This window comes from Fusarium odoratissimum (genome assembly GCF_000260195.1).
Source record: "Fusarium odoratissimum NRRL 54006 unplaced genomic scaffold supercont1.1, whole genome shotgun sequence".
Taxonomy (NCBI): domain Eukaryota; kingdom Fungi; phylum Ascomycota; class Sordariomycetes; order Hypocreales; family Nectriaceae; genus Fusarium; species Fusarium odoratissimum.
This window is the reverse complement of record NW_022158687.1, coordinates 303,423-316,773: the sequence shown is the minus strand read 5'-3', so window position 1 is coordinate 316,773 and position 13,351 is coordinate 303,423. Positions and strand designations below refer to the sequence as shown.

General features: G+C 49.9%; 3 protein-coding genes across 3 annotated transcripts; 2 read left to right on the top strand and 1 right to left on the bottom strand.

The window, feature by feature from the left end:
* Window positions 1-8: 8 nt before the first annotated feature.
* On the top strand, window positions 9-2,199 carry FOIG_00131 (uncharacterized protein). The gene has a single exon (XM_031196130.1). The coding sequence runs from the start codon at window positions 1,703-1,705 to the stop codon at window positions 2,159-2,161; it is 459 nt and encodes a 152-aa protein (XP_031071897.1). The 5' UTR covers window positions 9-1,702; the 3' UTR covers window positions 2,162-2,199.
* A 6,224-nt stretch (window positions 2,200-8,423) lies between these two features.
* Window positions 8,424-10,978, bottom strand: FOIG_00130 (lipoate-protein ligase A). The gene is made up of 2 exons (XM_031196129.1): window positions 9,803-10,978; window positions 8,424-9,746 (listed from the first exon to the last, which is right to left on the bottom strand). Exons 1-2 carry the CDS (start codon window positions 10,766-10,768, stop codon window positions 9,513-9,515), a joined length of 1,200 nt encoding a protein of 399 aa, XP_031071896.1. The 5' UTR covers window positions 10,769-10,978; the 3' UTR covers window positions 8,424-9,512.
* A 663-nt stretch (window positions 10,979-11,641) lies between these two features.
* FOIG_00129 (chorismate synthase) lies at window positions 11,642-13,249 on the top strand. Its single transcript, XM_031196128.1, has 2 exons — window positions 11,642-11,794; window positions 11,882-13,249. Exons 1-2 carry the CDS (start codon window positions 11,760-11,762, stop codon window positions 13,026-13,028), a joined length of 1,182 nt encoding a protein of 393 aa, XP_031071895.1. The 5' UTR covers window positions 11,642-11,759; the 3' UTR covers window positions 13,029-13,249.
* Window positions 13,250-13,351: the final 102 nt, after the last annotated feature.

Sequence of the window (13,351 nt, the reverse complement as noted above, 5' to 3'; positions counted from 1 at the left end):
TATCCACTCCACCTCGTCCAAAATCTCCAGTCAGTAGCGGCCACCGTCCACCGTCCAGCGTCACCAAAATACAACACACACAAATCTGTTCCGTTTTCGCTCAGCCCGCCGAGGTTTCGTCGTCCCCAGCAGAAAAGACGACTCATTCATTGCCAGCACAACAAGTCAATAAACCGCGCAGTTATCTCAAATTTGCGTTGCAACTGAATACCTAATGCCGTCAGGTACCTGCCTACCAAGTTAGGTATCTATGGCCTACGTAGTAGATATCACCGTCTCTTCTCGACAAGCCAAGCCATCCAGATACAGAAGGGGTGTGTGGCTTCTTTATCTACACTCCCCTGAGCGCCGCCTTTTTCACTCTTTCTGTGACGGCGATGTCTGTTTCTGCTGGACTACGGAGTGGACCGGCCGCCTTCAAGGATTCGGCCCCTGCTCGCTCCTCCATCCGCTCCGTTCCTCGCTCTCTAGCACACGTCGTCTGTTGCCGTCGCCGTCGCCGCTGGCGTGGTCATCTCTCTCGACAAAAGTATAGATGAGGTTATCTCGAAACGCATCTTGGCTTGGCTCATCATTCGATGCAATTTCTCAACATAAAGCCACCACAAGTCAGAAGCGAGGCTTTCCCTAGGCATGCCCGACGAGGGTTCTCTCAAGCGAGCCAGCACTGAGCATTTCCTGGCCTTGTCCGAAATGTCTTGGCAACGCTTGGGCTGGCCAGGATGGCTTTGGGCTTGACGATTTACAGTGTCCTCTGCAGCGCTGCAGAAAGAGTAACACCGATGGGTGCTTGACATTGGTTAAAAAATACCCGGTTTGCTCAATGGAGGGAGGCCCTGGCGCCATCTGACTGGACGGAGGCATTCAACCAAAGTGCGATAATTCCCTTGGGCAAGCCTTCTATGGTCGAAGTCAATTCATTGTTGTGCTAAGCTCACCACGTCCTGAGAATACGTGAGGTGTATGGCTTGTGATTTCTAACTGACTGCATGGTTATCTGGAGACTGGGCAATTGACTTACAACTCAAAAAGATTTGATTGGAGCCTGTAAGGCTCCATGGTTACATCTCGTGGAAATTTACACGCATTGGACGAGAGCAAAGCTCAACCTTGGAGGTCCTGAACTGTCTTGCGTAGCTGACGCAATGGAGACAGCCAGGGAACTCGAACAGACAAGACAAGCAAGGCTCAAGCGAAGCGATTGCGGGTCAAAGTGCGGGAGGCGGTGATGCTGGAGGAGAAGTGGCACTAAGAGATACCTGACCTACCCATATCGCAGGCTTCTGATTCGTACTGTAAGACTGTGCCATTGAGGACACTGCGGGCGTCTTCAGAGCCCGAAAACATCACAGACGGTGCCCAAGCATACTGTACAGACACTGCCCTCAAACCGTATCTGAGAAAGTATTGCTGCTGTCAGTGGGGCAGCGTTTCGCTGGGGACGGGAACTTAAGTTTACGGTACCTTACCTTCCCAGGTCATGATGCATCACTCCAGCTGTCAGAGCCTTGGAAAGATCCATGATTCTGTGGGAATTTCCAGGAGATTCCTCGAGCACATCACTGGGGCTGCTGTGATTGCTTTACTTGTACAGCTCATCAGCGATTGATCTGGATCATTACGAGCCCCTGAAGCGCAGTCTCAAACTCAATTTACTCAGCTTCAGGCGAAGAAAGTGATAAGATAACGTCAGGCACAACGAATGGACGACAGGATAAGCAATTGTCATCGAGCCAATGGTAGTTTACCATTTTCAACTTCCATGTGTCTGCGATTTCCCAACTCGTTCGCGTTGGGGTTTGGTGGCTTGGCTAGGCCTTGCGATGTGTTTGGCTGGACCCATTTCGCTGGGGCATTAGTTTTGCTCCCCTGTCCCAGCCCGATAAGATCCGCGTCTCTGAATGCAGGTTTTTTTTTTTTTTTTTCGCTCATTGTTTCTTTGCTTTTTGTCTCTGGCGTGCCTGAGATCATACTTGGGGCATCCTGGCTTAGTCATGTCTTGCCGCCTACTCTACTAAACAACAGATTGGAATTCAAAAAGCCTCGTTTCAGAGATTCAACGGAAGTTGTCCATGCCGCATCAAAAGCGCACTGGCGGTCTTTCTACGCCGCCCTAAACGCCGCTGTCTGCGTCATGGCTGCAGGGCCGAAGTTAATCTGATTCAGGTCCCTCTGCCTGCAAGGATACGGCGTCTGGTCTTGATAATATTTTTTTTGTTCATACCGTTCATACATGGATGTCCAGTGCTTCCAAGGTGAGGTTCTACGAAACCGGGTGGTGCTCGCGTGCCAGTTCAAGTCTCAGTTGCAAACGGTCAGCCTTGAAACGCCGCGACCCTGAACGGTTCAATGTATTGTGAGACTCAGCTTCTCAAGCGAGTCACAAATACGTCCTCATTACGAGTCGATAGATATGGATTGCTGTGCATAATTGTGATGCGTTGCACAGCAGTTCAATGACATGTGGTTGCCAAGATCAACAGTATGGCCGGAGATAGACTTCACTTAGAGCGTCTTGCACCCTTGCACCACGACGAACTAGCCAGTCCGCCGTGTCGATCAGAGTCGGCAATTCTTCGCTGCCCCTTTTTTATTTCCAACCTCCGGGCTTAGGGTCCGTCGTTTGATTCATGCTTGGCTTGGCCAGCTACGCCTCGTATGTCTGAATCACATGCATTCCATGCGCATCTATCGGTGAAGAACGCATAATAGATCGTTCATTCATACTCGACATGATGAGTTCATGTTTTTGTTTGAGGCTCTATTGTTGAAACTATTGGTAAATGGCTCGCCACGATGGCTACTCCATTTATCGGTTTCACTCCCGTACCAACACGCTGTACCGTGCCCTGTTGCCGTATTTTAGCGTCTCGATTCTTTTTGTCTGCACTTTGCTGTACAGACTGGCCGTGTTGTAGGTATATGCATGCAGCTGCACAAGACGGGCATCCGGCCCCCGTCGGTCGTTGCTCCGTGTTTGGCGGACGTTCCTTCCATTGATCCTAGCCCCAGAAGATAGACGTGGTTAAAGATTATCAGTGTAGTGACTATGCTACTGTAGCGTTCTTGAATGGTTCATCATCATAAAGCGATGCCATCGCAGACCTAAATTTGGTGGGCACTTTAGGGTAGCATCCAGCAATTGACTCCCGTCCCGGCAGGCAGGCAGTTGATGTCCGCCCGTTCCATCCTACCTTCCTCTCCTCTCCTGCTTCGACTGCGTACCTGACCAACTTGGGTAGCTGCATCTTCCCCGCCACACTACGGAAGTCTGCATCCACTCTCTGATCCTCGTCATCCCAAGATGGAACTGTTTCTTCTTGTTCAAGCTTAACCTCCAAATCTCGACCGTCAGGCATCTTCACGATACCGCCCAAAGGCCCGAAAGAGCCCAGCAATCACCCGCCAGATCACAGCTTAGCCACTAAGAAGGACACACCCGCACCCCCCGATATTTTGAGGAGACAATAGCGGCAGTCACGTTCAATATCACTTGATCAAGACTACGAGCTAGTCTAGCTGGTAGTTTAACCACCACTAGCACCTGTGATGAGGATACACAACCAACAAACAAGACATCGAATGGATCTAGCCCAAGCTCTTTGATGACAAGAAATTCGAAGCTAGCTGAAACAACGATAAGGATTGTCTCCAATGGCAAATGACAATCCAGCATCCGAGTGGCTTTCACAGATGCACCTCAGGGAACCTGATTTTACCTGAGCGAGCCTGCATTTCTCATGTCTCAGAACGCCATCAAGAAGCAGGGGTCTTAATAGGCAAATTACTTCGTTCATGGATTTCTTGGGCCATTTTTGCATTCTTCGTGCTCTCAGGCGGAGTTGACACTCCTTCAAGCAAGGCTCGATACAAACCTCCCACCCGGTAATCTGAGCAGAGCCTGCTGCAAAAACCCATTAACGCGTTTATTGTCAGGCTATCTGTGCAGAGATCGCGAGACCTTGTATTGATCTTGGCATGCTCAATTTCAACTATGGAACCACTTGTTGCTAATTTCTGCCTTTCTATCATACTGAGATGGCCCCATTCAGCTCCCCGGCAATTTTGTTAATTGGGTAGTTTTCCCCGCAAGAAGGAAACGCAAACCGCTTCATGGAACAAAGACAGGGTCCTCATTGCATTCAGGTTGAGGGGGTTTTGTGGCTCCGACCTTTAGAAACCACCTCACAACCACCAGAGCGTCTCAACACCGGGCCGGCTCGGAGGATGAGCGGAGCACCGAGCGGGCCCGTCCTTTGGGGAAGTCGCTGGGTAATGGAGCACCGTCAGGGGCTGGTAGCCAGCTTGACAGGGGAGGCGAAGCAGGGATAGCCTACGTAGACAACCTCCATTCTCGATTTTCGATATCATCGTCACCCTGAAGGGACCAAGAAACTGTCAGCGCGGCGCCTTACCTCTTGTCCCCTCAACAACGCCGCAGTTGCACAACAATGGCTGGCCCCGTGCCTCGTGGTTGGGTCGTTCAAGAAGCCCAAAACCTTATTGGGAGGCTTTTTGCTTAGTGGCCTGACTGCCGTTCTTCCTTTACGCTCCTTGTCGGCGCTGGTCGGGATGTTGTTGCGTTGCTCGCATGTCACAACCCTGGGAGACAATATTGCAGTCTGCAGGCGCCTGCTTCGGTCTCGATTCAGTTGGACTACCCGTTGCATCAGTAGACCAGGGTACGAATTGAAAGAGGCGCATGCAGAGATACGACGCTATGCTCCTACGATCTCTGTATAGATCCGGCCTGGATGACTTTGAACTCCCAAAGGCATTGTCATCACACTCTTTCTGGCCGATTTCGGCCCGCCTGACACCGTCATAATCCACACCAAGTGCAATTGGTGTCGAGGCAGAATAAGATATTAGCTGACAAGTATGTCTCTTCGACACGCTTCCCGTGACATCAAAAAAAGATATTATTGACCATCAGAGGCTTGATGGAATAGCACACAATAGCAACTCACTTATTAGCGCGCGATGGGTTGTCGATAGTGGGGTGGTTCCCGCTTTGACGATGGCCCCAACCCACACCAGTTATCCCTGCCTGACAACCGTGCATTTGTCGTTCCGTCCCATAATAAGAGCCGAGGCCACGGACCAGCTTCTGTTCACTCTCGTTGCGATTGTTGTTATTAACCTCATTCGATCTCTAGCAACGGCGCAGGGAGAAAAGAGAGCTAAGCGTGCCGCAGATTCATGCAAGCCTGGTCTCCAGATATATACTTCTTTGCTACCATCAAACTTCAGAGAGATCTTGATCCACCAATAAGGTGACATCTGAGCGGTAATACATGTCTTTCCGTGATATTCCCTATTCAAGACATGTCCGCTATGTGATACCGTGCAATCAAGAGAATGCACCACGGCGCTTCGAGTTCCTGCATCTAACGTGGCGGATGTTAACTGATCTGAACGTGGCCATCGCAAAACCAGCACACAATCGGCAGACGAATGATCCCGCTCCAAGTTGACCCTGACCCTGACTGCATTGCATGGGCTCAATGCACAACAAGCGACAGGGGGTGCTACGGTGATTTCCCAGATATCTTGCTGGGCCATAACTCGAATTGTGGCATATCAAACTGTATCAACTCGAGTATCATAGAAATGTTTGTTATTTGTATGGATCGAAGAACGCCCTATGGTTCCTACCATGACAGACATGCCGGGTATACTACCAGAGTCAGATGTGATTATCAAGACCACTTCTATGTGACGGAAAAAGGAAGGTTGGATGCCCGCTGATTGTCCTTGGTCTTGAAGTACCTTGGCCAGCTACTCTGTACCGTACCTGGAAACGTTGATCCCGCCGTAAGCGATGGTAGAGCAGGATGGTGTCTTCCACAATTCTGGCGAATGAGGCGCTGCACCTGTTTCGTCATGTTCTTGAAAGGCGTTCCGGGGCGTTGCATTGCCGAGTCGAATATGCCAAAATGGGTGAGGGCGGGAACTTCAGCCATAGGCTGACGAATAATATTCATGGGGAGAGTCGCTGGAGGAAGACAATTCGTGGTCACTGCCCATCTTGAACGATCAACTACAATCTCACGCACTTTGGCTGTTCTCAACGGAGTACAGGGTGATATTCTTATTTCCAATTCGGGATATTTCGCCCTGTCATATCTGATAAGGCCAAATTTCAGTCCGTACTATCACAATGCCCGTCAGCGTTGATCAACGCCTTTCGTCAACAACGGCTGTCACACCAGACTACATATAACGCTCGTCCTACTATCAAGTACTGGTGATTTCCTCTGTTGCTGCCCTCCTTCTGGGCAATTGCACACACCTTACTGCCTGTCTCTAGAAATGATAGTCATCAGTAATACGCTGCAGGCCTTGGTCTGCCGTCGTACAGTACATACACAACGCCTTTCCCCAATCACCCAATGACTCTTTTCTTGATATCACAAAAAATGATTCGTCATAAATTCAGGGTCAAGGCCACAATCGAGAGGCACACTGTATTCTCTGGTCTAAGCCATTTCGGCTGACTCTTCTGGCAGCTAACTCCTGACATGCTTGTGCCAAGGCAGTGAACAAAGTGCACTGTGAAAGGACTTGGCCCCAAGGTATCTCGTGGGATTGCTCGCAGATACCAGCCTTACCCCTGTATGAGGGCACAGACAGATTGATGGCTAAGAAACCTTAGTACCCTCCCCCCGGACAGAAACTGGCTGACCAGAACTGCAAATAGATCTTCAGATCCAGCAGAACACGGCAGCCAAAATGAAAGATGCACTAATTCCCGGAGATGGTGCTCCATAAGCCAAACGGACTGAGGGAGGAAAGAAAACTTAGGATCTTCATCACAGATGACGAAAAGACTTAGGCAAACTATTCCAAACTTGGGGGACTATTTGATGTGTTTATTTTGACATCTTTTATTAAGGCCTCAAGTTTCCTTGCACCCTGGGGACAGAACACGGTAGACTTGGCTGTTTTATTGCAACTCTAGGTTCACATAAACCCTTGTCACCACTGAGCAAGGCAAGTAGTAGTTGGTGATGATGCTTAGATTGATTCGTCAGCCTCGGTGATCGCCCAAGCACTTCTGAGGCTGTTGGTAGTTGAGCCACATTGCTACGCAATCCTTCATGAGATCGGATTGCTGGACTCGCTCGCACACAGCTTCTAGGTTATGATATGAGTTCCTCTGGCTGGTATCTGAATAGTAAGATAGAACATTGCTGCTATCAATGGTTGAAATGAAACACGCGCGGAGTTGTTACGTTCACCAGGTTTGTTGGTGGGAGTGTGAGTGATTATCATCACACCAGGAACAGGGTTGTTGAAGAAAAAGCAAGCAAAACAGTTCCACTACCTACCCGAGGACTTCGCATGGAAATCGCCCCAGGTTGAGTGAGAGATACTGACGAGGATCTAACACCCCTGACATTCACTAGGCCATAAACACAGCATCATACCATCAACGACACGACATGAGCCGGCGTTGAGGTTACTCCTCCAAAGGCTAGTGATGGAGATGGTGGGTGCAGTCTTGGTCAAATCTGGTTGTTGAGACTGTCAACAGTCTTCTTTTGAGCCTTCACATGTGTCCGTGCCTTTGGATTCGAGACAAACAGACATCCCTGAACGCCTCGGGCGGGAATGGGCTATCTGTTGGGCGAGTGAGCTTGGGGCCGGGGTAGGCTCATGCTCATGCACAACATGCTCGCTTTTGCGGATCCCAAAAGTGATAGAAATGGGGACATGTACCCATCCATCCATTCATGTGTATTGGTGGTGTGGGGAATCAAGGCATGTCTTCGTCCAACGTCAATATGATGTCGTCTTTGGTGAGCAATGTTGGAGGGTTAATGACTGATTGATTGATCGATTACTCACAGGCTACCGTACCCCCAGATCAACTATCGATTTGCTCAAGAGTTTTAGGAATAGTCTCCTGTCTCATGAGGGTTGCGTTGATACGAATCCGGATATCACCCAAGTCGACTCAGGGTCGTATTGATTAATGTCGACGATATCCGTATTTAGGTCAACATGACCATGGTAAGACATCCGAATGAACAGGGTAAGTTCAGAATCTTGAATCAAGTCAAAAACACGAATATCTAATATTACAATAGCCTGCCTTATCTGCTGTACACGACTTACATCAGATCAGCCCTAACTCAAAGTCTGGGTCCAGGGTCCCAGGAGAGCGGAAGCCACTCAGCTCTCATCACAACTTTGCGCCCGTAAGAGATGGACTCTATCTTACAATCATCACAGCGTTAACTCCTGACACCGCCTTTCTGGTAAGGACACTAAAACGGAACAACCTAAGCGCTGCTCACGAAATCGATAGAGTCGCAATCACCACGCGAGATCATCAATGCATGTCTCGGAGCCCATGTTCTTGGACTATGAGTGGATTAGTACACTCCATCTCAAGATCTCAAGAGACTCCCGAAGGGGTTGCAACAAGAATCCGGACATTTTTGTAGAGCAAGGCTAATATACAAAACAAACTCTAAAGGATATCGCCATAGGATTTCACAAGTCCACGACAAGACCAACGCTTTCACCACATCTCCTCAGCTCTTTTTGTCCAAAAACTGTTCACGTCTCGTGGAAGTGCAGAGAGAGCTTAATACCGGAGATTTCTTGCACCTTGTGCCTCCTTTTGCCGGCTGTTTCGTAAGGCTGTCGATCTTTGTTTAGAAAAACCTGCTATCGAGCAAGCTGATGCTCAAGATTGCAACCCCATACATCATTCGGGGTCTTGCCCCCTTTCCTCCGCTTCGTACGTGGCAGCCACGGCAGTCCGTGATCTGATTCCAATACCTTTGCCAAGTGTCTCACAATCCCCACCGCAGAAGCAGCTGCTTTATTAGCAGCCACACAATGATCTTTGTCAAAACCACCCAGCCAGTCATATCATGAGATCTAGACAGTGCGCCGGATATGGAAGCAAGGCAGGATGAAGATTGTCACCTATCAAGCAGCGGGAGGCTGAGGGAGGTGGTGCTGAGCACAGACTGCACTGTCGAGAGGCTGCGGATGTTGGGAATTTTTGATGCGTGATGGATGGGCTGGACCCTAGGTCGGCTGACAAGCCATGTGATGCTCTTAGCTGCCCCCGAGCTTCCCACCAGCTGGACACCGGAATCTGTTGCTCACTTCCAGCAATATTGGTTCCAGGTATGGCCCAGACCGTGAAGCGGCGAAGAAAGTGCAACGCGTACTTTTTGATTGAACGCGACGCGTGCGAGGCTCAGCCAGCCTTGCTGTCTTCTGCTCCGAAAGGTGTGTGGGCATTCCCACTATGGTGTGTCAAGTTCATATGCTACTTATAACCAATAGGCTAGGCAGTCACCGGATCTATTCGGATTCGCCTTCGCGTTCTGAGTGAGACATGACATGAGAACCGGGCAAAATAATGGAATGCTCGGAGCATGAAGTGGTGTATGAAAGAGACGGACAGCACGGAAGAGATTGCTCGTATTGACCTCTCTGACATTTCGTGTACCATGTTGCAGCCTATTCAGAGAACGGCGGCATTATTGTTGGGGTTTCGTGAAGTCGACTCCCAAGATGTCGTCCATCCATGGCCCGACCTTTGCCGCATCGCCATCAGCCATGCCAGCTTGGGAAAGCTGTGCGCCCCAGCTGGAGACGTTGTAGATGGATGATGATGTGAGTGCTGACAGACCATCTTCTGAAGCGGGAGACGATGGACCTTCGGCTGTGAATTTGTCTACGACACCGTGTCTAGCTTCGAAACGAAGCTTAGTCTATGTTCTCGTTAGTTGCTTTGTCATATGCCTCTGCCAAGCTGTGTGTCACCCACGTCAAAGTCTAGTTGAGGACGCTCTCGAGGGTCCTCCTCGTACGGGAAAGTTGAGAAGGTGAATTTTGGTGTCTGGCCATAGATCCAGTCTCGCGACTGTAGTTCCTCGTACCCTTTGCTGATGCTATCCGTCTCAAGTACCTTGTCACTGATGACCTCCCGGACATCAAAGTTGCCGTACATGCTTGCAAACTGTTCCACAACGGCAGCCTCGAAAGCAGCATTCTCGATCCCGACATTCCGGACAGGGCTGCGGACACTGTCAACGCCACGAGTCTTGATGTATGGCTCAGCGGGTGAACGCAACATGCCTGAGATGTTGGTCAGGTTTGGACTGCGGAGGAGACATGTTCCGTGGTGGAGAGATCGAAGACGAGTGAGTTTATATGCGGACCCTGAGATCTTGTAGGTGCCGATTGGATCATCAGGGATATCTATAACGATGTCGTGTCGCTCATTGACACGCGTATTTGGCCTTCCAAGAGATGAGAGAGCTCTTACGACCATCTCGGCGTGCTTGTTCCGATCAAAGACTGCAGGAGGGCAAATGACGCTAAAGTTGACATTTCCTTCATCGTGAAAAACAGCGCCTCCCCCTGAACGACGACGGACGAGCTGCACTGGTCCACCAGTCCAACCTACGCTGGCAGGATCATTACGGAACTGGGCCAGTCTTCGAAGATTCACTTCCATCCATGGATTTTGGTTTCGACCAAAGACAATACAGGGGTCATTGGTGTAGAGGAAGAGTATGGTCGACTCTGGGGGCGTCTTCTGGAGAAGATGGTGCTCAACAGAGAGGTTCAGGAAGGGATCACGAGAAGTTGAAGTGTATACTTGGATCTTATTGGATGAATGAGATGCTGCATCGGTGAATTGGCGTCTTGATATGGTTGATAATGAGGGGAAATGTCGTGATATGTTTCGAGGCGTTGAGCCCAGAAACGAGCGATTGGGCCGCATCATGATGGCAAGAGCCAATATCGGAATAGAATTTGGGAATTAATAAGATAAAGTCACAGATAGACATGCAGTTGGACCGGAAATACGGTATTATCCAAGGCAATGGATGAGATTCGTCGTTGAAGCTACTGTATCCAATGAGCAAAAGAGTTGAGAAAACAACCGTTCGGTTGTTCTCAGCCTCGGAGACGGAAAACTCCAACTGAAGTTGACCCCGCCGCGCACCGGAAATAGGGCGCTGAAAGCCCTGTAAATTTTAGGGGCAGTTTCAGTTCCGCAACGGACGGTAGCGGGTGCGGGTTTGGGAAACATCCAAACCAGTGAGATTGCTGTGCCTTGCAGAAAAAGGAAAGTACCGAGTGAGGAAAGGTCTTGATTGATAATCTGGATCGAGATGTGTTTTGACATGACGTTTTGTATCCGTTAAGATGGAGAATGTTCACTGAGGTATTTGGATCTGGGTATCTGGCTTTAGTGGTATGCCCCTGAAGCTACAGCTATTGGCTCTGACTTTACAGCGGAAGAGCGATTATCCAGACTTTTTGGAATCAGACCAGATGCATGGATGAACATCAATTGAGTCACAGCAACAGCGCCCCGATGTCGCTTAATGACAGGTATATAATACGGTCTTTCTAAGTTATCTAATAGCTCATGTTTTTTATCTGACAACTTAGCGTCTACTCTACAAGAGTTGATAATTCTTAGGGATCCTCTGAAGTCATCAACTGAGGCTATCTTCCCTGGCCAATCAGATCTCTAACAAAACATCTACCGTGTTGCCCCTCCCCCGCGCTTTCCAAACGCACAAAAATTTGGACCGAAATCGGCAGGAACGAAGTCCCCCTCCAGACCAAGAACAGCCTCATATCTTCCCCTTCCATTCTCCAACGGCCGCCATCTTTCTTCTTCCTTTGCCCAAACAAAAAACTCATCAACCAAACACTCTATCTTTCCCTACCATCAACTCAATCATCAACACATTACAATCATCATGTCCAGCATTGGGCAAATCTTCCGCGTGACGACGTAAGTTTCTATTTTCTCCCGCCCGTCCATGGCTCTACCCCACCATCGACAAACCGTCCAGCTAACAATCATCTCTTTGTCTTACAGTGCTGGCGAGTCACATGGAAGGGCTATCTCGTGTATCATCGATGGCTGCCCTCCCGGCCTGGACCTCACAGAGGCCGATATCCAGCCTCAGCTGAACCGTCGTCGACCAGGTCAATCGGCCATCACCACGCCTCGTAACGAGAAGGACCGCGTCACCATTAACTCTGGCACCGAAAATGGCGTCACTCTCGGAACACCGATTCTGTTGACCGTCCCCAATGAGGATCAGCGACCAAGGGACTACGGTGATAAGACCATCGACATGTACCCTCGTCCCAGCCACGCAGACTGGACTTACCTCGAAAAGTACGGGGTTAAGGCCTCGTCAGGTGGTGGTCGCAGCTCTGCACGCGAGACTATTGCTCGAGTGGCCGCTGGTGCTGTTGCCGAGAAGTGGCTCAAGGAGGCCTACAACATTGAGATTGTTGCCTTTGTCAGCTCTGTCGGAACCATCAAGCTTTTCGCTGATACAGAAGCCATGAGCACCGATCCTGCCTTCCTCAGCCTCGCCGAGACTCTCACCCGCGAACAGGTTGACGAATACCTCCCAGTCCGATGCCCTGATGACGCCATTGGCCGAGCCATGGAGGCTCGCATTGCAGAGCTGCGCGACCAGCACGACAGCACTGGTGGAACAGTCACCTGCATTATCCGCAATGTGCCCTCTGGTCTTGGCGAGCCCTGCTTCGACAAGCTCCAGGCTAGCCTTGCCCACGGTGTGATGTCTATTCCCGCTGTCAAGGGTTTCGAGTACGGTTCCGGTTTCCATGGTGCTGAGATGACTGGCAGCAAGCATAACGATCCTTTCGTGCCAGCACCTGCCCTCGACGCCGCCACCCAGAGGACAGGCATTCCTCGCTCCAGACTCCAAACGAAGACGAATCATTCCGGCGGTATCCAGGGTGGTATCAGCAATGGTATGCCCATCTTCTTCAGAGTCGCTTTCAAGCCTCCTGCCACCATCAGCCAGGACCAGATCACAGCACTTTACGATGGCTCGGGCGAGGGTGTTCTCGCTGCTAAGGGAAGACATGACCCCTGCGTTGTGCCTCGCGCTGTCCCTATCGTCGAGGGAATGGCGGCGATTATGGTGGCAGATGCTCTCATGCAACAGAATGCGAGAAAGATGTCTACAGTTAAACCATAGAATGGCAATGGTAGCGCGAATGGCAAGGACAACGATGAGGACCATGGCAAGGAAAACGAGAGGATCGCAGTGCATTAGATACCAAAACGGAGAGTATGAGATGGGACTTTTATTGACATGAGGGATGACGACTTTAGACTATTCTTAACTTATGTTTAGCTTTTCAATCCAAAGGCTTGAGTAATCCTTACAATAATGCTCTTGACGTTTGTGAATGACCATCCCGATAAGCTTATGCTTCTATGACCTAAGCCTGGGTTTTTGATCCTAAACCTTGTACTAGTGTTCTTCTGAGGCTTCTATATATTTCTCAAAGTTGTTTA